Source organism: Branchiostoma floridae, chromosome 15 (assembly GCF_000003815.2).
Source record: "Branchiostoma floridae strain S238N-H82 chromosome 15, Bfl_VNyyK, whole genome shotgun sequence".
Taxonomy (NCBI): domain Eukaryota; kingdom Metazoa; phylum Chordata; class Leptocardii; order Amphioxiformes; family Branchiostomatidae; genus Branchiostoma; species Branchiostoma floridae.
In genome coordinates, this window is record NC_049993.1 from 7,734,971 (window position 1) to 7,758,788 (window position 23,818).

Genomic DNA, 23,818 nt, shown 5'->3' on the forward strand with positions numbered 1-23,818 from the left:
GCAGACGTATGGGGCGCAACCGTTTTCTTTATGACAATCCTATACCTCTATCGCCTGGATTATTTTCCAATTTTCCACCCAATATCTACTTGGAGATTAGCAATTAACTAGACAGACTTGATGAGATCACGTGATAAATCAAAAGAAGCCATTCTTAATTATAGGGGTATCATTACATGTTAAAAATTAGGTGCCAACATATAGGATAAGAGCAACTCTACTTGATTATTCTAAAAGTGAAGTAATATTTTGAGTGCATTAGAATTTGTTGTGGCATTTTACTGTCACAATTGTGCGATGCATAGACGAAATTTTAATCTTACCTATAAAAGATGGTATCGCCTGCGTCTCGTTCCCGTCATCGTATGGCAACACTTTCTTGATAAATCGGTTCGTTACGGGATAAATAAAGCACGAAGGTACATTTATTCAGCGGGAGAATGTTTATGATGATACGTTATCTTAGATAGCCGCGTTAATACGACCCACAGAATGTACCTATCGTATGGATTACATACATGATGCTGGTCCCAAGAGGGGCAAGAGTTCAATGACCTCCTGGTGCTAACTAACCTAAACTCAAACCAAAATGGCCGCCGTCGAATTTATAGTTTCGTGAGACTCTCCGGCGAACTTGTGCTAAATCACAGCCGCTATCTCAGTACAGAGGGATTTTGGAGCACCTAGAGAGGTTGTGTAAGTACGCGTGGTCAACGACATGCTTGTGGGATATGCAGTTCGGAATCCGTTCAGCGATTTTTGGTGACTGCACTTTCAACCGGATTTCTTCGGGAGGCAAAACTATAACCTCCTGCTGCAACTTGAGCTGGGCCGAGTTCTTGGTGGGGCTTCCCTCTAAATCTGCCGCGCGTCGCTGCGTTATCTAGGCGTGTGGAGTGATCGGAGATGCGTCTGGTTCAATCTTTGACGTCCTGGACAAGGTACAGAACTGAAGTTTGCGTACTCTGTCGTAAGATCTCATACGCAAGTAAATTATTATACGTGCACGGACTGCGTGTGCGCAGTCATGATAAAAACAGTGCGCCCGTATGAAAACACTTGTTGCTCGTAGAGACCATCGTAAGGAAATTCCAGCGCAGAAGCGGCAAATAACGAATTCGGGCGTCTAGCTCTAGAGAACGATCAGAAGTTTCAGTTTGTGAGGGAGTTGTTGTTGTTGTTGCTGGTTCCCCCCGCCGATGCTGGTAGCCGCCGGCCTCCCGGAGCTAAGCCCGAGTTCAGCACACATGTTGTGGCTCAGGCTCGCCGTGTTCCTGCATGTAGTGTGGCAGCTCACCAGCGCCGAGGGACACAGACGGCAGGGACGGAGGGACAGGGGGAGCGATCAGGAGGAGGCCTGCAAGTACACCAACCAGGTAATACTTGCTCAAACTCATTAGTTTAGAACACTATGCAAAGTACGCATACCCTGACTTAGTAAGGTTTCATCCACTCACACCATGAACAAGGAGGTTTTAATAATTATTTAAAGAATAAGGTCTGCAAGTACACCAACCAGGTAACAACCAGGTAATAATGTACTCAAACTTATTAGGATGATGGCTAATAGAGCACTATGCAAGGTGCACATACTGTGACTAAGTAAGGCATCATCCACTCACACTGGGAAGGACCCCTTATCTTTTAAGTGTGGTGGATTAAAGGGTCTGCAAGTACACCAACCAGGTAACAACATAGTCTCCAAGCAGACCCTACGGTGCCTTAGAAATAGTATCAAAGCTGGCAAGGGACTGTATAGCGGCACCGGTGCCCGTTTGACTCCCTTTGGCCGACTATCTCCCTTTGGCCGGCTATACTCCTTTGCCAGCTTTGATGCTATCTCTTTGGGCACCGTAGGGTCTGCTTGGAGACTACTAACAACAGTCTTCTTCATTACATCTTCAAAGTCATTAGGTTGTGGGCTAGTAGAGCAGTGCACAAGGTACACACCCTGACTTTGTAAGGTTTCATCCACTCCAACCAGGACCAGGAAGTACCCCTAATCTTTTAGTGTGATGGATTCTTTCTTAACCGAAGCTACAGTGGACAGTGGATTACTCCTTTTCACCTGAGGGAAGTCAAGGGTGTTACTGTATGAATCCAGAATGCAAAAAAAAACTATGCTTCTTGCAAAATTTTGTGTCGCAATCTGTTGATAATCGATAAAAGTAACGGGTGTGTCAAAGTGGCATTTTAACAACAAATTTTCAGCAAGGAGTTCAATTAGAGTCTATAATCAGACATAGCTGAGGGATTAACAAAATGTCAGTTGGATATAAGCCTGATCCAGGGTTGTAATTTTTGTAAGCAGCATTGAGACTTCATACACTTCACAAAGTTTGCAAATTACTAACAGTACACAGCTAATTGCACTGACTGTAATGAATGTTTGTTATGTGATAAAATTTGTTTATTCATCGAATGTCTGATGTTTTAATATCTATTTAATTTTTTGTCATTTCTAGGAGGATTTGAATTCCTTCCTCTGGACAATACAGCGGAATCCGCCCTCGTATTTCTTTGGCACGATCCACGTTCCGTACACGCGTGTCTGGGACTTCATTCCGTCCAACTCCAAGCAGGCCTTTCACCAGAGTAACCATGTGTTTGTTGAACTGGACCTGACAGACCCCTACACTGTCTCCGCCCTCAGCAGCTGTCAGATGCTTCCTGAAGGAAAAAGTCTGGGCGACGTCCTCCCAGAGGATATCTACAGGCGTCTTAAACAGCACTTGAAGGTTTGTTTACTCCTTGAGCTTGAGGGCCTTTAATAGCTCCTTAGACACTGACAGATTCCCAAACAGTTGTGGTACTGATGAACAGCTCCAAATAGTTGTAAATTCGTGGGCAAAAATTGTGCAGTTGTGCTCACTTGAGGAATTACCAGGTACAAGTATACAGGTGTGAAATAATGCCTGGAGAATATGAGCTTATTTTGATGTTTCTTAAAAGTCTGAGTGCTGGACATAGCGCTTGCATTCCAGTTTCAAACTTTCCAGGCCCAAAAACAAATATAGCTACTGAGATGGCTCTGTTCTCACAGCATTTCTCCCCCCATCTGGTCACAAACATAGCCGGCCTTCACAACAAAGCTAACCCGGCCCGCTGGTATTTCCTTCTTCAGTTGGCCAGGGTGTCGCTTCCTGCGCACAGAAAGAAATGTAAAGTCCTCACTTCTCCTACCACATTCATATGCCATGACTTTCTACCTGTATCTGAAAAAAGTCCTGTCTAACCACAGTTAGGTTTATTGCTGATCCTCTCTTCATGTGCTTGAGGCATTGCTTGAGAAAGACACACCTACTATTTTCTTTAAAGCCTAAGGCCAGTCCAATTCAATTTCCTGGTTTCATACTAATGCTCTCCTTTTTTTTCTGATCATTTTTTCTGAAAAAAAAAAATGAAAAAAAGATCGCATGTACACACAATTCATTCCCTGGCTCATTTGGGCTCCTTGTCTTCCATCTGTTACAGCTTTTCCTGTCTTAATGCATCAGACTTTTGATACATGATGAAGAAATGGAAAAAAAATGACTTAAAATTCCTAGCTCAGTTGCAATATCAAACAGCCAGGTGTGTTAACTTTGTGGCTCCCTTTGAAGTACTAGTATTCAGATCTGGTTCCAGATAGGAGCTTTCTTTCATCTTTCTCCCCCTCATTCTACTGATTTTTTGTAAGAATTTATATGGTGTAACCTTACTTGGCTTAGATTCCCACAGGAAATAAAGTTTGATAGATTTCATACTTGGCTGTGACAGGTCCATGGTACAAGTTCTCTGTACCAACAGTTCTAGAGTTTTACATCATCCTCAGGTTTCCTCCCTGCCTGAACCTTACACCATCAGGGATGACCCACTAGACCTGGGGGAGGACAGTCTAGCCAGGATAAATAAAGACCTCAGGTTTGGGCAGTTATAGGTGTCAAGCTGTAGAAATGGAGAGGATACAGCTGGGGATAGCATGAGATCTGTATTCTGTCTCATACAGATTTTAGGGCTCAAAAGACCCACCTGTAAGTTTGGATTTGCAAAAGAAAATCTAGATTGAAAGTTATGATGGTAGACAATTTGTCTGTTAGGCTTGCTGGTATGAACCTAAATTTTGCTAAGTTAAGGGCATACTGATAACTGAAGCTTGTGTTCTACATGTAGTCGGTTGGCTTGGGTATTTACGGAACATTTTACCAGTTTGCAAGGAAATTTTGGACACCAAGTGATATTGCAATGCAGGTGAGGTAACACAGATGTTTGTCTGCCATCTGGTTTTGTGGGTGCAGCACACTTGAAGTGCTAGTAATTCACATTTTTCATTTATCACCAGGGTTATACAATCAAGATAAGTCTAGGTCTTTGAGCACTTGTTAAGGTTATCACAGTGGCACAGTGTCTGCTAAAACCTGTAATTCCATTTTTACGAGAAATCGACTGAAGGCAGACTCGGCTGTTGATGTTTTGTCTCAGACTCCCTGCGAGCTCTGGCCAGTACCTCTGCCAGATTCACAGGATATTGATTTTTACATACCAGACATATTTGCACCACAAACTTTTACTCAAAGTTCAAAGATTATCAGTGTTTAAATAGCATGCTTGCAGGCATCATTGGTGGCCCCCACTGTGCCTATCAATTATTAACTCTACACTCATGTCAAATGGTTGAATCTGATAACCTATAATCAGGATTGTGGGGGGGAAACTCATCTTGGGAGGTGGAATCCAAAGTAGCTAGCACCCAAGAAGTCCTTATCTTAGCCCTCTGAAACACCATCTTTTAGACTTTGAGAAGCAAACTGCAACTAGACATTTTTGAAAATACACACCACAAGTTATATACTTCATTTTATACAACTTTTGCATGTTTTTGGAAAGTTTTGAGGCAATTTTCATTCTGACGAAAATTTATAATGGCATGGACATGGCTAAATGCAATCAAATTCACTGAAAAAAGATAGTCCAAATTGTCCATCTGGCTAGAACTTTGCTTACGTTGATGACGATAAAGTTGTCTTAATGTTAAACAAGTGACCGTAGGTAACATAGTCTGTGACGTCGGTCTGGTATATGTTGCTTGTTTTGTCTTCTTTGGTGTGTGACGTTGTGCTTATATCCTATATGATTCTTTTCATGGTGTTAGATATATCGTTGTATCTAAAGTTGCCTAATATTTCTGTGTCATGTGAATCTTACTAAACAGGTATGGATTGTGAGATAACATGTGGCCAAAGTCAAAAAGATATGGTGACGATAAGTTACCGGATGGTCTACTCTAATACACAGGCACATTCACACACAGACACACCTACAAGACCGACAGGCAGACTGACAAACGCACCAAGTATTAACATGTTTCTGTTATGGACGTAATAAGTATGAAGCACGGAATAGGACCTTGATGTTTCTTAGTCGAAGTCCGGGAATATAATATGGCTAAACTTCATTTGGGACGAGAATTCTTACACGCTTCATTGCAAACGGCGACAGGAGGCATTTGATTGACAGGGTCATTAGTGGAACATTAGATGTCGGTTCCCATGTCCTACATACGATAACACACAGCTGTTGATGATGAACTGTGCGATAAGTTTTTAACTAGTGTGAAGCCATAAGGTAGCATGACACAGTGTTAATGGGTGAATCCCGGGGTCCATGATGCTGGTACATAAAGTAGTACGGATAAACTTGTTGAATAAGAGGTAGAAAGCAAACGCGCGTAAAATTCTTGCACATATCGCGCATCTGCTTAGCTATACCCAATTACCTCAACGGGCACCATATGCAGACATGGGCCAATACACTGTGAAACGTACAATTTGCAGGGGTGATTTCTGAAATTATTACATACATAATAAAAACAGCTGCCGAAAAAATAAAACACCTTGCATCATCGTCCAACTATGTGTAGAGAACCTGCCAAACCACAAACGTATGCGACAACGGGAACATGCAGATATAGATGCGAACGCGCGTTACATTGACGACCAGAGAACATCACGCATCTGCTTGCAATATCTCAATTACAGCATGACCCATATACAGGGGATCTGGACTAATACACCGAAAGATGAACATTTTGTAGGGGTGTTATTTTTATTGCGTCCCTAATAAAACCAACTGCCGCAAAAACAACAAAAAAAACAACGTGCATCATCGTCAACCTCAGTGCAGATGACCTGCCAAACAACGTACGTATGCGACAACGGGAACATGCAGATACCGATGCGAACGCGAATAACTTTGACGATCAGGTAACACCACGCATCTGCTTGACAAATTCCAATGACACCATGACCCACATACAGAGGATCTGGACCAAAACACCGCAAGACGAACAAATTGTAGGGGTGTTATTTTTATAAAATCCATAATAAAACCACCTGCCGCAAAAAAAAGTTCACGTGCATCATCGTCAACCTCAGTACAAAGGACCTGCCAAACCACATAGAATTCAGACAACGGGAACATACAGATACAGCTGCGAACGCGCGTAAACGTGACAAAACTAAAAGTCTGTCGACCAGAGGGTCTGGTCACAGACTAATAAGAGTGAACATGCTTTACCAATGATGCTGCTTGTGGTTGTGAAAGAGAGAGAATGTTCATGGTTAGGACAGTAGGAAGAAGTTTGTTCAGTAACCCATGACCTGAAGACAGGCCGGCCAGAGTGTGTTATGTCCAAGTGTTTGCTGTATAAATGTTAGTCAGACTCCCCATCTGTTGTTGACTATATCTTGTTGTTACCTTTGGCTGTCCATCAAAGAAGGAGAACTCTGTGATCACACTACTAGCACAGTATTATTGGATCTGAGTTGATGTAAAAATCTAGCTGTTTTCCCCAATGATAATTTGTGATATTTGCTTTTGGTACATTTGCATAACCATTTAGAAACTTTGCTTTTGCAGCTCACTCGTATAATTTAGTAATTCTGGTACTCAAACCATGAATATATGATCATAATTAACAAATGGGATAACAAAAGGCACTAAATTAGCTTTTTGATTTATAAGACAATGCAATTTACAAAGCATTGAGGAATTTCAGGGAGATATGAAACATGACCAACCAAAATCATTGGCTCGTTATAACTTGTATTCTTCTTTTTTGTATAGCATGTTAAAAGGCTTCGGTTGGCAGGAATTTACTAGGCTCAGTTAACTGGAAACACAACACAACTACATGTAATGCAACGTGCAAAATACCACTTGTACACTTGCACATTGCAACCACATTTTGCTTTGTGCAACTCAGGTTGCACAGGGCACAACTTAGACTTTGAGCATTTTGAGTTTCAATTTACTTGAAACAAACATGCTTATAAGTAATATGATAGTAAAAGGTGATGTATTTATGTATGTATTGTACCTTTTAGTTTCAGAAATTAGTAAATTGTAGGTGGTGCAACTTGAAATTCAGTTGTGCAACCTAGTTTTAGCCCCAGTTTGCACACTGTGCAACCTGACTCAGAAAAGTATTTTGTACACTGTTAAATGAATATTGTTTGGCTAGCTCTTGCTCAAGTGTTGACTACATATTCTTCTTTTCCCCAGTATATAAAGAACATGATGCCACTGTGGGTGACGGCAGACCAGCGGGGGCGGGGCCTGTACGCAGACTACCTCTTCAACGCCATCACCGGGAACTGGGAGCGGAAACGGCCGGTGTGGGTGATGCTGATGGTCAACTCGCTGACGGAGGTGGACGTGCGGACCCGCGGGATCCCTGTCCTGGACCTGTTCCTGGCGCAGGAGGCAGCGCGGCTCAACAAGCGAACAGGAGCTGTGGAGAAGGTGGAGGAACAGTGCATGCCGCTCAACGGGCTCAACATATCACAGGTGGGAAACAGTTCTTTTGTTTTTACTGTTTCAAGATTTTATACACTACATCCTGTATACAAAGTAAAGCCTTCGATGAAGGTAAAGAAGCGTACTGGTGCCATTGAAAAGATGGAGGAACAGTGCATGCCGCTCAACGTGCTCAACATATCACAGGTGGGAAATAGTTCTTTTGTTTTGCTATCAAGATTTTACAGGTATACTACCGGTATACTGTAAATGCAGAAATGTTCGCGGTGGATTACTGTTCGCGGTTTTCGCGATGACCACTTCACCGCGAACTTAAAACTACCGCGAACATTTTTCTATTATAGTATCAGACTGCAGTCTATGGTGTAACCGCGAACTTAAATCCACCGCAAAAAGTCCCTTTTCCCGCTACCGCGAAATTAAATCCCCGCGAACTTCAATGCATTTACAGTATTCTGTATACAAGGTAAAGCCAACAAGCCTTCTATCATTCCCCTTATCCTTCTCATGTTGAAGGTAGAGGAACAGTGCATACTGCTCAATGGGCTTAACATATCACAGGTACAAAATCAGTCTTTTTTTCTTACTATTATTAAAACTTTACCTGCTATTCCGTACACAAGGTAAAGGCAGCAAGCTCTCTGTATCAGTCCTCTGATCTTTCAAACTCAAGTTGGAATGGCTCATCGTCTGAGAAGGATCAAAGAACTGACTGAACATTGCTCTTTCTGACACATTTTGTCATAAACAATGTTTTTGATTAAACAAAGTTAGGTTCAAAAGACTGAGGATAACCTGTGGCACCCATCTCAGCTTCTTTACCTTAGTTAGGGCCACACAATACTGTGCTGTGCAATTGCTCTACAACAGGGGGCTAGTGTTTTACTACCATACTCTTAGTCTTACTAAGTCTTTGAGAAAGCAGCATGGAGAAAGCAGCATGTTAAAGTCTTTGGTATGACTTGGCCAGGAAGCACTTAACCCACCAAATGCAAGGCAAATACTTGGTTTACTAGGCCATTGTACCGGTCATTTCATCAGTATATTCTTGACTATATACCTGTGTGTTTTTCAGGTCCTGTTTGCGCTGAACCAGACATTATGGCAGCAGGAGAACATTCGCAGCGGTCAGCTCCCCGTGTCCTTCTCTACAGACGACCTGATTCATCACTACAACTGTGGGGACCTCAACACTATCATCTTTGACCATCACACTGCACAGGTATGGGGAAGTGCATAGAAGTCATTTTGTGGGATAGGTGCAATAGTAAAGATTTAAGTGAACAGAAAAAAGAATATGGTACAGCACAACAGCACAACAGCACAACATGGCATACTTTAATCTAAAGTAGAGACATTGTCAACTGTACCATCATCTTCGACCACTGCACAGGTGCAGGGCAAATATAATCTGTTGGGAAAACGTGCATCAAAGATGCTCCCATTCATATTGATATGCTAGATTGTCTGTATCTGCACTGCATAAGTGCTTTTTGATATAATGTACCAGCTTCCAAGGCATGGGTAGGGACTGGTTATATTACTTGTAACACCTAAACCAGTCAAAACTATTAACTGCCTTTGTGTATGACATTTATAAAGTCTGTGATTACCAGCCTGATGAACATATTCACCGATTCTTGTGTGTTAATGTCAGGTTCCCAACCTGTTGAACACGACGCTGTCCCCCCCTGACCTGGAGCAGGCTCAGCAGATCGATGAGTACTTCCGTACGGAGCTGATCCTCCTCAGGAACCAGCGCATGGCAGGCAGGGTCTCCAAGCTGCTGCAGGACCATCCTAACGACAGCTTCTTCTTCGCATTTGGTGCAGGTAAGGACGGGAAAAAATGCAAAGCTATGTTACTTTTTAGAGTAAAAATTGGTTGATAATTTGGCAGCAAAAATATCTTATGTAACGCTAGTTCACCTTTATCCGCTGGGTAACCTATATCCGTTGCTTTTAAAAACAGGGTATTTGGGGACATCACGTCAACGGACGTTGGTCCCAAATTGCAATATTTCCAATATATTGCAGTCTAACACTACCACCCGTTGGCTTGATGTGCCTAAATACTCTGTTTTGAAAAACAACGGATATAGGTCACCCTGCGGATAAAGGTGAACTAGCGTTAGTTATGTTAAGAAATCAAGTAAAGTATGAAATCTCCTACATACATAAAAGGATATTCCGTGTTTTTCCTTTTTCCTTCCTTTAGTTTTATTGCAATCTGCCAACTTCCTCAGTTACCCAGTCAAGCAATTCTACTATACCCTCAAACGTTTTAAATGAAGAAATGCAAGATACAATTTGATATATATTTAGAGAAATGGTAGCTCTTCTACAATTAGTAACTTACTATTTCACTTCACTTGGTACACTTAAACACTGAATGAGTAAGAATGTCTGTTTTTTTCCTCCCAGGACATTTCATAGGGAACAACACTGTGATTGACCTGCTGAGAAGAAATGGGTTGGACATAGCCTACGTCCCTTCTAACGGCACCCTAAACACGTAGGTCACCTCTACATTCTCTTTGTAACAAAAATAATATTCAATTTCTTTGCTTATATTTTAGTGAGAATGGACTAGGTTTGGTTCTGTGAAATAGCTGTTACTCAAGCAACTGGATGTGATTTTGAACAAAATTATCGGATAAATTATGATTTTATGTTTGTTCAAAATCGTATTCCTTGGTTTCAGTAACTGCTATTTTGGCATATCTTTTAACTGGATATGTAACCCTTATCACCAAATCTAGGTTTGCCTCTATGTTATCAGAGGATGCCAGTTTTCTTCCTCTTATTCATTTTCCCTGTCTACTCCATTCATTCATTCAGTCAGAAAAAATGTGAGAACAGAAAAGTAAGATTGATAGGATCTATGTACAAAATTGCTTTGCTGTGCCACATCAAATGCCAGTTATGTTATTCAGAAGCAGGAAGTGTCAGGAAGTAGCTTGACAGTTATAAATAGCTCTAGCTTCCAAGAAGTAGAGATGTGGGGAAGGAAAATATGAGTCACTTTATCATTTCAATCCAGTTGGATTTGTCCGAAGAAAGAGACAGAATGGCCTGACATGCATCATTACATGTACATGTACATACAGATGACAAAGGCTTGAGAACACCTATAAGTACAGATTTAATACAGATTTAAATAGGGGACCCTGCCAATTTCTTCTGAAGGTTGCTCTTGGAAATGGAAACACTCTTCACACATTGTGTTAATTCTTAGATTTATGTCCTATTACAGTTATACCAGGTTACTAATGAATGCCATCTTTGGTATTCCCTAGACACTTAAACTTTTATTATCTCTCATTAAAACTTACATTATAGACAGGAAACACAAAATTATCCTATGAAATTCTGCACAAGGATACATATGGGGGAGAAGGGGAGTTTTGTTAAAACGTGTCAGACTTTGCAGGGAAAACATGTGAAAACAACACCTGATATCTGGAATGTCATGGAATTGAGGGGCTGAACTCTGAGGCTTCTCATGGAATTCTAAAAGATAAGATTACTGGGAAAATAACTTTATAAAATCAGTAAAGAATACTTCATTGTTAATGAAATTTGGACTGTGGCGAATCTTAGTTTATTTTTGTGTGATTGAAACCTTGAAACAGCAGGTCTGGTGAGAGGAAACCCTACAATGACCATGTCAGAAGTATGAAAAGTTCTAAAAATTATCTGACGAAATTTCGCATATGGATACATTATGGGGGAAAAGGGGCATTTTTTTTTTGACGTGCAGGGAAAACACATAAAAACAACAACTGAAACCTGGACTGTCAAGAAATTTAGCAGAAAATCTTTTATGGGACTGAATTTTGACGTTTCTCAGGGAATTCTAAAAGATGAGATTACTGGGAAAATAACTTTATAGAATCAGTAAAGAATACTTAACGCTAGTTCACCTTTATCCGTGGGGTGACCTAATAAATATCCGTTGCCTTTAAAACAGCACATTTAGGGGTATTAAGTCTGCTGACAGTGGTTTCAAATTTGCAATATTTTCAAAATGTTCCGATTTTAAACCACCGTCCGTCTACTCTATATCCCTAAAAACGTTTTTTGTACAAACAACGAATATAGGTTACCCTCGGATAAAGGTGAACCAGCGTTAATTGTTAATGAAATTTGAACTGTGACGGATCTTAGTTTATTTTTGTGTCATTGAAACCTTGAGACATCAGGTTTGGTGAGAGGAAACCCTCCATGGACTGTGTCAGACGTTTGAATAATTCTGAAAATTATTTGACAAAATTCTGCACAAGGATACATTATGTGGGAGAAGGGGAGTTCTGAAACGTGTCAGAATTTGCAGGGAAAACATGTCAAGACAGCACCTGATATCTGGGCTGTCAGGGAATTTATGAGAACAACTTTTATGGGGCTGATCTCTGAGGCTTCTCAGGGAATTCCAAAAGATGAGTTTGCTGGGAAAATAACTTGATAAAGAATACTTTATTGTTAATAAAATTTGAATTGTGACGAATCTTAGTTTATTTTTGTGTGATGGAAACCTTGAGACAGCAGGTTAGGTGAGAGGAAACCCTCCATGGACTGAAGTGTGTCAGAAGTTTGAATAATTCTAAAAATTGTTTGACAAGGATACATTATTGGGGAGAAGGGGAGTTTTGTTAAAACGTGTCAGAATTTGCAGGGAAAACATGTGAGGACAACATCTGATATCTGGAATGTCAGTACATTTAGGAGAATAACTTTTAAGGGACTGATCTCTGAGGCTTCTCTAGGAATTCTAAAAGATGGGTTTACTGGGAAAATAACTTGATAAAGAATACTTTATTGTTAATGAAACTTGAACTGTGAGGAATCTTAGTTTATTTTTGTGTGATTGAAACCTTGAGACAGCAGATTTGGTGAGAGGAAACCCTCCATGGGCCGTGTCAGAAGTTTGAGTTACTGTTTGCTTACTCAGTACTGGGAGTGTCAGGGGAGGGTTAGGGAGGACAGGGCAGCTGTCTACATGGACAGCCTGCAGGTGGTCAAAAAAGGGTGCTCAAAAAAGAACAAGGAATAGTCATGCCTTCAAATACCAGTTACCAACCTAGGATTGATGTTTTCAAAAATTTGTATTTTCCTAGCACTATCATAGAGTAGAATTTGTTATCACTAAGCACAGTTGGAGCATCTTCTCTGGATAGTTTTAAAGAACATTTGCAGATAGATGTGCAAAGGTTAGGTGTGACGGGTCGTTCAGTGTAATATAACCAGCTGCCATGCTGTGAGCCTGCAAAGCTGGTGTGCTATGCCAAAGAGTGGTTGTAGAGGGCTATACAGATAGATACAGATGCAGGTGGTTTGTGAGACAAGTCGGACTCTAAATCATCCTTAAAGAGTTTAAGCTGTTTAACTGAGGAAAGTGGAGTCAAGTGGTCTTCATAGCAACTGTCTTTACTACATGCCATCAGTTGAAATGACAGTTTTGGGATTGGTTTGGCAGGATTAAGTTGGTGAAGTATGAAAGCCAGGGACTGAGTATCCACCTTTGGTATGAACTGTATCAGAACCAGTAAATATTCTGACTAGTATACAATTACTTTTGTCAAAAGAGTACTGTCAGTCTGTTTGTGAAACTAGGACATTCTTGTGCAAAAAACGAATGCGTGTCGTTGGTGTAGATGCATTCAAAATGATATGGATTTAACTGTGCAAACCTCACAGAATTTATGTTTAGATTTATGTACAGTACTTTGACTCCACACAAAAAAAATGATTTTATGACTTGATTTCATCATTGAAAGAGATATCTTATCATATCTGCACACTTCCAGGTGTCATTCATTCTTAACTTGCCTGCTCCAGTTTGGCTCTTCTTCGGCTCATTGTCAGTTATTTGTGACTCAGTCCGTTTAGCAGCTAAAGCTCAGTAGAAGAATGTTCCCAGCTATTTCCTGTGCTGCCCCCAGGAAGCTGATACTGCCAGTATTTACCTGGCTGTCTGCCATGCCAAACAAGCTGTCATCTGATGTCCTGAAAGAAGGGAAAATACAGGCCGATCATCTGTACTATTGCATCCTTTGATTAGAATGTTTTTGGCACTTAGAAATGTTTAAGATTCCTCAGAGTTTAGTCAAAAATTCTTGAAGAAAGTACAGACAGGCCAACTAGACTTGTCTGAAATGTTTGTAGGAATCTCAGAATTTTGTAAGAAATTCTTGAAGAAAGTAGAGACTGTCCAACTAGACTTGTCTGAAATGTTTGTAGGAATTTTCCGACATCTAGCTCATCCAAAAGTTTGTGCCATGACAGGGTATGTAACATGCATTGGCATAATACCGGTCATAAGCCTTATACCGGTCGATTAAAAATAGTGGAACTTAAAGAGATCTACACATGCAACAATAGTTATTTCTGAGGTATGCACACTTCAGACATCTAGGTGTCCAATACATCATTTACAAAGCATCGATAACAATGCATTCGAAGACAACAAGGCCAAAAGTTTTCAGGTCATTTTCGGGGCAGGCGAGCTCGTCGTGGGACAAACACACTGTCACGTTCATCGCCAGATTTGTAGATAATAATCACATGTGCTCACGGCACAAGACGAGCATGATTCAACAGCAATCTTGAATTTCTTTTGGTGACCTACAACTCGTGTAAAAGTGTGAGGAACCGTTGCATTATCGCCCGGATCTACGGCTGAATGGGTCAAATTGAACGTACGCCGCCATTTGCGGTTGTGACGGACCAAAATTAAATGAAAATTCTTGTCAGTATACGCCCATTTTCTCATGACTTTTTGTATGCTCATGCAGATTTTTGTTTTGTGCAACTACTAACAGGAAAGAAAGTAACAACAGAGGATGTATAAAGGTACATAGCGGCAGTTAATTGTGCCGTGTTTCGTTCGACCGGTATAGTGCACCCCCTTCCAACCACGCGCCCGTTCTCCGTGCAATTCCGCGGTGTGTTCCAATTACGATATCATGTTTTTAGCAGGACCAGAGAGACAAAATAATTTACACAGAAGAAGTGGCAAAGGTAAGCTGTAACAGCAACATGTAACTGGAGAAAATGATGCGTTGATCATTTGCCAAATTAGCATTGCTTGAGAAATTGCAGTAAACCGACCGGTATTATGCCAATGGATGTTAAGAGTTGTAGGAAAAATGCCAGAGTCATCGCTAGTCAGTGCTATTCTAGATCTTCTCTTAAACTTGTTCTTACAACATCAGTGATGTTACATCACATACTTCCAACATAGGATTTAGTTTTTTGGGCTTCATTCAATGATCGATATATCTGTTAAGAGTAATGATTTTTTTCCTTTTTTCCCCCTACATATGACTAGTAGAAACACGTTATTGTTTGAAAATAAAAATAAGTGCTGTGGTCATTATGATGTCATTTTGGACTTCGAGTCTTCTCGAATTAAATGACAGACTTCTAAAACCCATCTGAGATAAAGGTCTGTTCCTTTTGCACATTCCTCACAACTGATTGGATTGTACTGACATGTATTGGAAAGCGGAGCCCAACCCTCTCTTCCTACCACCTTTCACATCCCCGACCCATGTCACAGGTACCCATTTTCACACCTGGGTAAAGTGAGGAAATTCATGTATAGTGCCTTTCCCAAGGGCACAGGGGCAGTAGCACGACAGGATTCAAACTCAGTACTGGGTCAAATACCCTGCAGTTATGCCACATGATCCCACAATTTTTGAGGATGAAAATACATACTGATGGCAGATCCCTCCATCCCCAGGTCTAACAGTGACCAGTCAGCCACTCCCCCGACGTTCCCCAGCCTCCGCACGCGGCTCACGTCGCTGCTCTGCCCCGACAACAATGGCAAGCCCAGGAACTGCAGGAGGAGACGCAAGAAGCGCAGGAGGATCCACCGAGAAAACGAGAGGCCTCGACAGTTCAACGACTTGTGGATACGAATTGAGGAAAGGTGAGGAGGTTGTTGCTAAGTTCTGTGGAGTTAGATAGGCAAAGATACCAGGCTAGTGCCTTTCTTTCCCACGGACTGCAAACTTGATGGAACTCTCTTCCTGACAAATGTTTTCCTCCCAAATATGACCCATACGCCTTCAAGCCTTCACCACTATCTGCTAGCATACTCACGTATGTCTCCCACCAACATAGCTTAGTGTCCTGAAGTGGTCTTTTGGCTTTGCAAGAAGGAATCTTGTTCTAACAAATGCTTTATTAGAAAGTTAAATGTTATAGGAGTGGAGCTTGGGCCTTATCTCCCATGGTATGTATTTTTTTTAAATTCTAAAGCCATCTATAATCCTTCCTGTTTTTTTGCAGTGATTCACCATCAACATCGACTGCGAGCCCAACAGAAGTTCCTCCACGCAGCTTGCACTCTCTACATAGGGTTTCCTCGCGGCGGTCGGCCTCACCACAGTGCACACAGTCATGGTGGTTACTGATTGTCGTCACATTGGCTGCCATGCCAGGTCCTCTGCTCCTTGTTATGAGATGATACCAGGGTCCATTTTTAAACAAAAAATCCTCTATAGAAAGGGGAATGATGTGCCACTGTCATTATTGTCTTGCCACCAAATTAGGACATTATATGTGTTTTCACAAGCTACGACCTTTATGTCTAAATTTTCTGTGCAAAATGTGTGTGTGCAAAAAAAAAGTGTCTTTGTGGGTGGGCGACTAGGGTTTTGGATGAATCAAAAGTGTGAGAAAAAACCTTGCATGCTGTGTCAGAGCACCAAATGGTTTCATAGGCCATCTTTGATGTTACAAAAATGATCAATCAACAGTAATAGAGAAAGAAGAGGACATATGATTGTGCTCCTTGTTTTATCCTTGTTTGATCTATGATAGCTGTTAAAAACTAGGCATACCGTCAGTAGAACAGGATAGGAGAGGGAACATAAGCTTCGAATGCTAAATGTTAGCCTTGGCAGCCTCTGCTTACATGTTTCTACTGGGTTACATATATGTGTCACTTTGAAGGACAGTGTATTTGAGAGATCTTTATTGCAATAATTCCAAGGTATGGATGGTTTAGAAATGCAGGAGTGCATTAAACTGGATGACATTGCATTGGGGATCTCTTTAGATGGATTTTTCAGGGTGGCAGATATATGTGACTTGGTGAAATTCTGTTAGTAGATGTTACATGGTGGATAAAGAAGCAACAACACTATTTTGAAGCTGGTGTGTTAGTTACACTAGTACTGGAGCATTGACTACATGAACATTTACCTCAGCTTGGTGCTTTTAGACAGATGTTAGAGTTTTATTAGTGTGGTTAAGTTTGGTACATTTCTAAGCATTGTCAGTATCTCAGCCAAACCAGTATGTATGGGACCAAACCAACCTTCAGTTACCGTGTAGTTTTGAGTACGTGTTTCTAAACTCAACACAAAAAGTTTGGAAACTTGATTTTATCAGTCAATCTTATCTCCATAAATACTTGAATTGACAATTGTAGTGTATTATATATCACTTGAAAGCTAATGTATAGCCCTTTACAATGATTGTCTTTCTGTTATGATCATACATTAATGGGCTCAGTACCAGGGCTAATTATTTGGGTAGAAAGGCAAGTGCAGAAATATTTATGGGCTTTTTTTTTTCATTGAATAGCAGCATGTGTTATATCATTGGAAAGCTTGTATATATAATGGGTAAATATATAAGCTTTGCAATGATATATTGGTATAATACTGCACAATTGATGATATGGAAATGATTGATCAAATTCAAGTTGCAGTATTTTTTGTGTTGAGTCAATAACTTTAGTTGACCTTTTTCCGGGGGTTAACCTATATCCGTCATTTTCACCGGATGATTCAATATTCATCAAATAACTAATATTTTGACAATATTGCAATTTGATTAAATATCCTATTTTGAAAAACAACGGATATAGGTTACCCCACGGAGAAAGGTGACCTAGCATAGATAAGTTGTCACAACTAGTTCACTTGGCAGCTGCTAAGGACGAATGGTGGCTGAAGTGTGTCCAAATTGTAAATAGTTCCATGTAGACTAAGAAAGAATGTACATGTACATACATATAATGCTAGTCCACCTTTATTCGTGGGGTAACCTATATCCGTTGCTTTTAAAAACAGTATTTGGGGAGATCAATGGTGGTTTCAAACTGCAGTATTTCAAAAACGTTGCATCTTGAAACTACCGTCCGTCAACTTGACATTTCTAAATACATTATTTTCAAAAACAACGGAAATAGGTTACCCCACGGATAAAGGGGAATAACGTTACCAACTTCTAACTGCCAAGAACCAAGTCTTTATCATTATCACTGCCTCTGTACTCATATTAAAATATGTATGGTATTGTATTTTTATATACCTGTATATCTAATGAGTAATATGTACTTTTTATACCCGTTTTTGAAACAATGTAATATAAATCGTACTTCAGGAAAGTGTATTAGTACATGTAATGTTATCACCATTGCCAAAATTGTATTGAACCATATCTGTTGTTATAGGCCTACTTGTATCGCTGTCAATTTATGTCAATACAGCACTAGCGATTAGTACCTTATACTACTAGAAAAAGTGATTATATTTCTACACAAATATTCGTATCTTCCGAAACTGTACAGGTATACATCATGTAGGTTGTAAACTCTGGTAAGAGAGCGTACATGTAGCACACAGTGCCAATTGAAGTTGTATTTCCATTGCCATGTATTTCCAATGCCACAATAGGACACTATATTTATGTTAATGTTTACAGGATTAAATTTTCCAAGTATTTACGATTTATCTTGAAAGGAGTGAAAGTTTCATTGACTATTGTCAGATCCTGTGAGCAGTTCTGTGCACGAATGGGTGAAATGGGTGAATGGGTACCTGTAAACGTTAATATTATTCGGTTGACCGAAATTCGGCGCCACTCATGTGACCTCAATACGTCGGTAATTGCCCCAGGTGCGGCCATGGGAGTAGGATTGAACCACTCTCACATCGGGAAGGACCCCTACTCTTTTTGGTAAGTGTGGTGGCATCTTTAACGTGCTTGGGGTGTAGCTCTCTTAAAACGTAGGACCTTCTGATGGTAAGTAGGGTTAGCTATCATTAATCTGTCTACAACTTGATCACTATTTCACTGGGAAATGATCTAAAGCAGTCACAGAGCAGATGTTTTGCCGATTTAACCTGTTTTAACGCTTGCCTTTTACGACGCATTAACTATAGCCACTCACGCTCTTCGGCACGGTTCAAAAGAGACATGCTACGGCTGACTGAAGTACTGCATCCAAGGCCCTTTACCAACTTGTTTATTTACACCTGTTTAGCGCCCTGTATTGACGCCAATATTCACACAACTCATTCATAATCTAAAGACGCAGCATAAGAACGTCTTTTATATGAAAAAAAAAGAGTTTTCGGTCACCAAAAGGTTTTGTTGCTTGTTTGATCGACAATCGGTTATACTGTGCCGTGTATAGATATTTGGATAATCAGGGCAGAGTAGTGACCTTTGCAGGCGACCAGGGTTAATAAGGTCAAGGTTTTAAACTGACCTGACCCTGATTACCCAAATCATCACGACACAGCACAGTATAACCGATTGTCGATCCAAGGAGGTTATATTCTGAATATAACTGTAGTGAGGATAACTAGAGCCCTATACCCTTAATGCTGAATCACCCCTTATTAGAGCCCTTCCCCGTCATTGACTATTGTATCTTCCCTGTGACTGCCGCACACTGTTAGGGTGGTAGCGCGTCTCTGTGACGTCAAGCTGTCAACAAGCCACGTGGGCGCCGCTCTTCTAACCAATCGCTGTCTCCGTTTGGCATTATGTAAAATCTCTCTCTGATGGAAAGTTTCTCTTTATGTACCCAAGAAACCCGGGTATCTTGGGCAGTAGGTAGTAGGGAAAAGAGTATCTTTGGGAATCGATCTCCGCTTCCTTGAGGGGTGTCCGGTCGGCGGTCGGGTTCTCGGGCTTCCGACGGGTCTATGAACGGCGCGACGACATGACTTGTACCTCAAGCGACAAATTGTGGTGAGCACTTAGTGTTTTGTTGTGAGCCCTTGGCGGTTCTTAATGATGTGCGGTTAGACAATCCAAATTGAGGTTTTGGGGGGGTCCCTGGGATACTTAGAAACTATTTACTATTGAGATGCTATGCATTGTATTGTGATGTGATTCTTGTATTGATGTGTACTGTGCATTCTCTTATGTGAGACTACATTTTGTATTTGTAACCACCGTACAAGCGTCAGAATAAAAGGAATGTAAACTTGAACCCTCATGTTTGGGCCTTGGTTTATGGTGTGCGTGAGAGAAATATATAAGCCTGAATCCTACCACTAGCTAGATTTGGTCCTTGATTTGAGTGTAGTATAGCTCTGCCCCAGTACAGGGGTTGGTTCTTAGAGTAGTGGTTCCCAGTAGCTAGGTCAAGACCAATCTATATGCCACATAACCTCCTTGGTCGATCTAAACCGCAACGGACCTTCCTGTAAACAATTACTCCTTTCTTTGTCCCTAAAAGAGGGCTTTGTAAAGTATATTGGGTTTGTGTGGAGCTGTGTGTCACATGCAGCACTTAAAACCAGGTAGATAAACAAGTTTGCTAGAAGCTTAACTTGCAGTACTTCAGTCAGCCGTAGGATGTCGTTATTCAAAATCGTGTAAACATACCATTCAGCTGGAAACTTTGGTTGCAGTACTTCTGTCAGCCGTAGGGTATCGCTATTGCCTTGTTGTATCGATGCGCGTTTGTAAGGCTGAACGCTAAACAAAGACACGTCTGCCCGTGTTTGCAGTGCTGGCAGCAAATCAATGTCCAGATGAACCCATGGCCAGAGCTGACATCTTCCTCCAGCTGGAGGGACCGGTGCAGGAGGTCAAGAAAAAGAGTAAGAATAACATTTTACACAAGCTGGAAGTTTATTTCAACATGTCAATTTTCTTTCCCTCCAACCACCACCTGCTTGCTTGTGGTTCATATGGTAATTAATGAGAAATACATTCACTTTTGCAACGGCTTTTGCCACGAGCTGCACACGTTCGGCTGATGCTAAAATCATGTTTTGATGGATAACTCTAGAATAGGGCAATTTTGGACGAACGCAGAAAAAGGATGGAGATCATAAGAAGTACGCTGTGACAACAAGGAGTCCATAAATGTTGTCAAATGTCCTTTCTCTAGAATTTCCCCTATCACACCCTCATTTTAACACCCCGTTCCGAAAAGGCCCGAATCTATCTCATAAAAAAAGCGCAGCTCATTTCCAGAACGAGATGGGCTCTTATGTGGTTTTACGTGCCTTTCATTCCTGCTCTTGTTCTTGGCCTTGAAGCTTGGTTGGACAACCATAATACCTTGATTCAATCATAGATAAGCTGTTCTAGTTATATTTTTTCTAATTCTAAAACTTGCGTTATCAGAGGGACTAGAATGAATTGGTCACTTTTGAATTTTACTAACATTATATACCACGGGTAAACTCACTCCATAGACCCGGTGAGAATTTGGTCATGTGCCACCAACTGTACAATACTCTCAGACTTGCCTCAGCTTATCTCCAAATGTTAACATCGTGCGGTTTTCACCAGTATCTTTATGAGAAATTTGCCGATAATTTGACTTAAATCACTACTTGTTATACGTTTGGAGAACTTTATCTATGTTGGCGTAAATTGCACAAGAGCAAATTCTCACAGTAGTCTGCCCGTGTATACATAGAACTTTTGAAGATGGAATGTACTTTAAATAGTGGACACGCATACATACAAACAAACACACACTACATTCACTCAATTAAGTACAGACATCAAGTGTGTTCTTAGAACTCTTTATTGCATTAAACAATGTCAAGAGGCGACAAATCTATTGAGACGAAATTTAGTTGTTAAATAACTTACAGCTCAGCTGCCAGACAAAATATGCTAAATATAGAGTTAATCATAGTCTACTTAATACTGGCCACAATATAGACAATATTTTATCCAGGATTGCAACTTTGTAGCAATTGATAAACTTATCAAAATATATATGAACTTGATTGCCTCTAAGCTTTGCACATCACATAGTTGTACACATGTTGTACACTTGGAAGGCTATTAGGCATTTATTTCAGTCTTAGTCAAAATCTGAGATTAACCACATGGGAACACATAAAAGCTATAATAATTATAATATTTCTTCTTGCCATGTACAATGTAATATATGAACTGAGCAACTTTTCATAAGTTTAAAATATGCAACAATGACAATTGTAATACACATTTCTCATCGCACATCAATGAACATGTCCTTTAATACAGTGTGTGTTAATCACATACCGGTAATTTCAGTATACTTTGAAAAAACCAATCAAAGGTCTTAATTATTCAATGACATGTCCTTAAAGAATGTTGCACCTTAGCTGAAATCATGATGTAGGAAAATCACATGTAAAAAAACTTAAACTAAGTACATTTACTGATTGGCATTGCAACTTACATTTTGTTACTCTATAAGTTAGTGTCAGCAGCCTTATGGGAATATGGTTTTGTCATCACAATGCAACATTAAAAAGTGTAAGTATTAAATATTGGTCAGACTACTTTCCACCTACACAAAGAATAAAGATTATAGCAGTTGATTATCATACACAAAAATTACATTACTCTCTCTATATAATAAGCAACAGACTGGAAGAGGCACTTGGAGAAATACAAAATTTGAGACCTTTGCAACAATCCACTGTTTTGTTTAAAAGTTCTGATTTTTTCACAATTCAACATTGCATTATCTGCCACATCAGACGTTTACTAACTTAATCCCCAATCTGAAAACTTTGCAAAATTTTGAAGTCTTATGAACTTGAATTGTCATAAGTACAGCCAAACCTGTACTAGGAATGTGCATTGGAGTTCTTGTAGAGGTCCAAAAAATATCATAGATCGGATCGGAATGATTTTGGACAGAGTGAACTTGATCTGTGCACCCAGCTGGAATGATGAAGATGATGTGGAGGTGGGCAGGGCTTCCCTTCACTTGAAGTTGGCGTACATGTCGAAACTGTCCAGGTACTCGATCACTGCTCGGTAACAGAAGTTGTACTGGTCCTATGGGGAGGGAAAATGGAAGAGTCACTGTAAATACATTCAAGTTCGCAGGGATTAATTTCGTGGTAGCGGGAAAGAGGACTTTTTGCTGTGGTTTTAAGTTCGCATTAGCACCATGCACTGTTACTGTAGTCTCTTACTGCCATGGAAAAATGGTCACGTTGGTTTTAAGTTTGCAGTGTAGCGGCCATCGCGAAAACCGCGAACATTACCACCAAGAAAGTTTCTGCATTTACAGTAATACGGCTGAAAATAGCTCCAAAATACAGCTGAAAATAGCTCCAATAATACGGCTGAATATCGCTCCTATAATACGGCTGAATATAGCTCCTATAATACGGCTGAATATAGCTCCTATAATACGGCTGAATATAGCTCCTATAATACGGCTGAATATAGCTCCTATAATACGGCTGAATATAGCTCCTATAATACGGCTGAATATAGCTCCTATAATACGGCTGAATATAGCTCCTATAATACGGCTGAATATAGCTCCTATAATACGGCTGAATATAGCTCCTATAATACGGCTGAATATAGCTCCTATAATACGGCTGAATATAGCTCCTATAATACGGCTGAATATAGCTCCTATAATACGGCTGAATATAGCTCCTATAATACGGCTGAATATAGCTCCTACAATACGGCTGAATATAGCTCCTATAATACGGCTGAATATAGCTCCTACAATACGGCTGAATATAGCTCCTATAATACGGCTGAATATAGCTCCTATAATACGGCTGAATATAGCTCCTATAATACGGCTGAATATAGCTCCTATAATACGGCTGAATATAGCTCCTATAATACGGCTGAATATAGCTCCTATAATACGGCTGAATATAGCTCCTATAATACGGCTGAATATAGCTCCTATAATACGGCTGAATATAGCTCCTAATATACGGCTGAATATAGCTCCTATAATACGGCTGAATATAGCTCCTATA

At 40.4% G+C, this 23,818-nt stretch overlaps 2 protein-coding genes across 2 annotated transcripts in view; one reads left to right on the plus strand and one right to left on the minus strand.

The window, feature by feature from the left end:
- The first annotated feature begins 1,130 nt into the window (after positions 1–1,130).
- LOC118431829 (metalloprotease TIKI1-like) lies at positions 1,131–18,542 on the plus strand. The gene is made up of 8 exons (XM_035843217.1): positions 1,131–1,376; positions 2,466–2,738; positions 7,543–7,827; positions 8,873–9,019; positions 9,455–9,629; positions 10,221–10,311; positions 15,544–15,735; positions 16,098–18,542. Exons 1-8 carry the CDS (start codon positions 1,200–1,202, stop codon positions 16,273–16,275), a joined length of 1,518 nt encoding a protein of 505 aa, XP_035699110.1. The 5' UTR covers positions 1,131–1,199; the 3' UTR covers positions 16,276–18,542.
- A 3,043-nt stretch (positions 18,543–21,585) lies between these two features.
- LOC118431913 (receptor-type tyrosine-protein phosphatase alpha-like) overlaps positions 21,586–23,818 on the minus strand; it is a 13,117-nt gene continuing 10,884 nt past the window's right edge. The window contains exon 19 of the mRNA XM_035843345.1: positions 21,586–22,859. Within this exon, the coding sequence (XP_035699238.1) occupies positions 22,785–22,859 (75 nt within the window). The 3' untranslated portion in view covers positions 21,586–22,784. The remainder of the gene's footprint in view (positions 22,860–23,818) is intronic.

What these genes read in the sequence shown, in the direction of transcription:
- LOC118431829 (XM_035843217.1), top strand. Translation starts at nt 1,200, where the DNA reads ATGCTGGTAGCCGCCGGCCTCCCGGAGCTAAGCCCGAGTTCAGCACAC. An exon ending in GTCTTAAACAGCACTTGAAG is followed by an intron (nt 2,739 to 7,542) that starts GTTTGTTTACTC and finishes TCTTTTCCCCAG; the next exon opens with TATATAAAGAACATGATGCC. An exon ending in ACGGGCTCAACATATCACAG is followed by an intron (nt 7,828 to 8,872) that starts GTGGGAAACAGT and finishes TGTGTTTTTCAG; the next exon opens with GTCCTGTTTGCGCTGAACCA.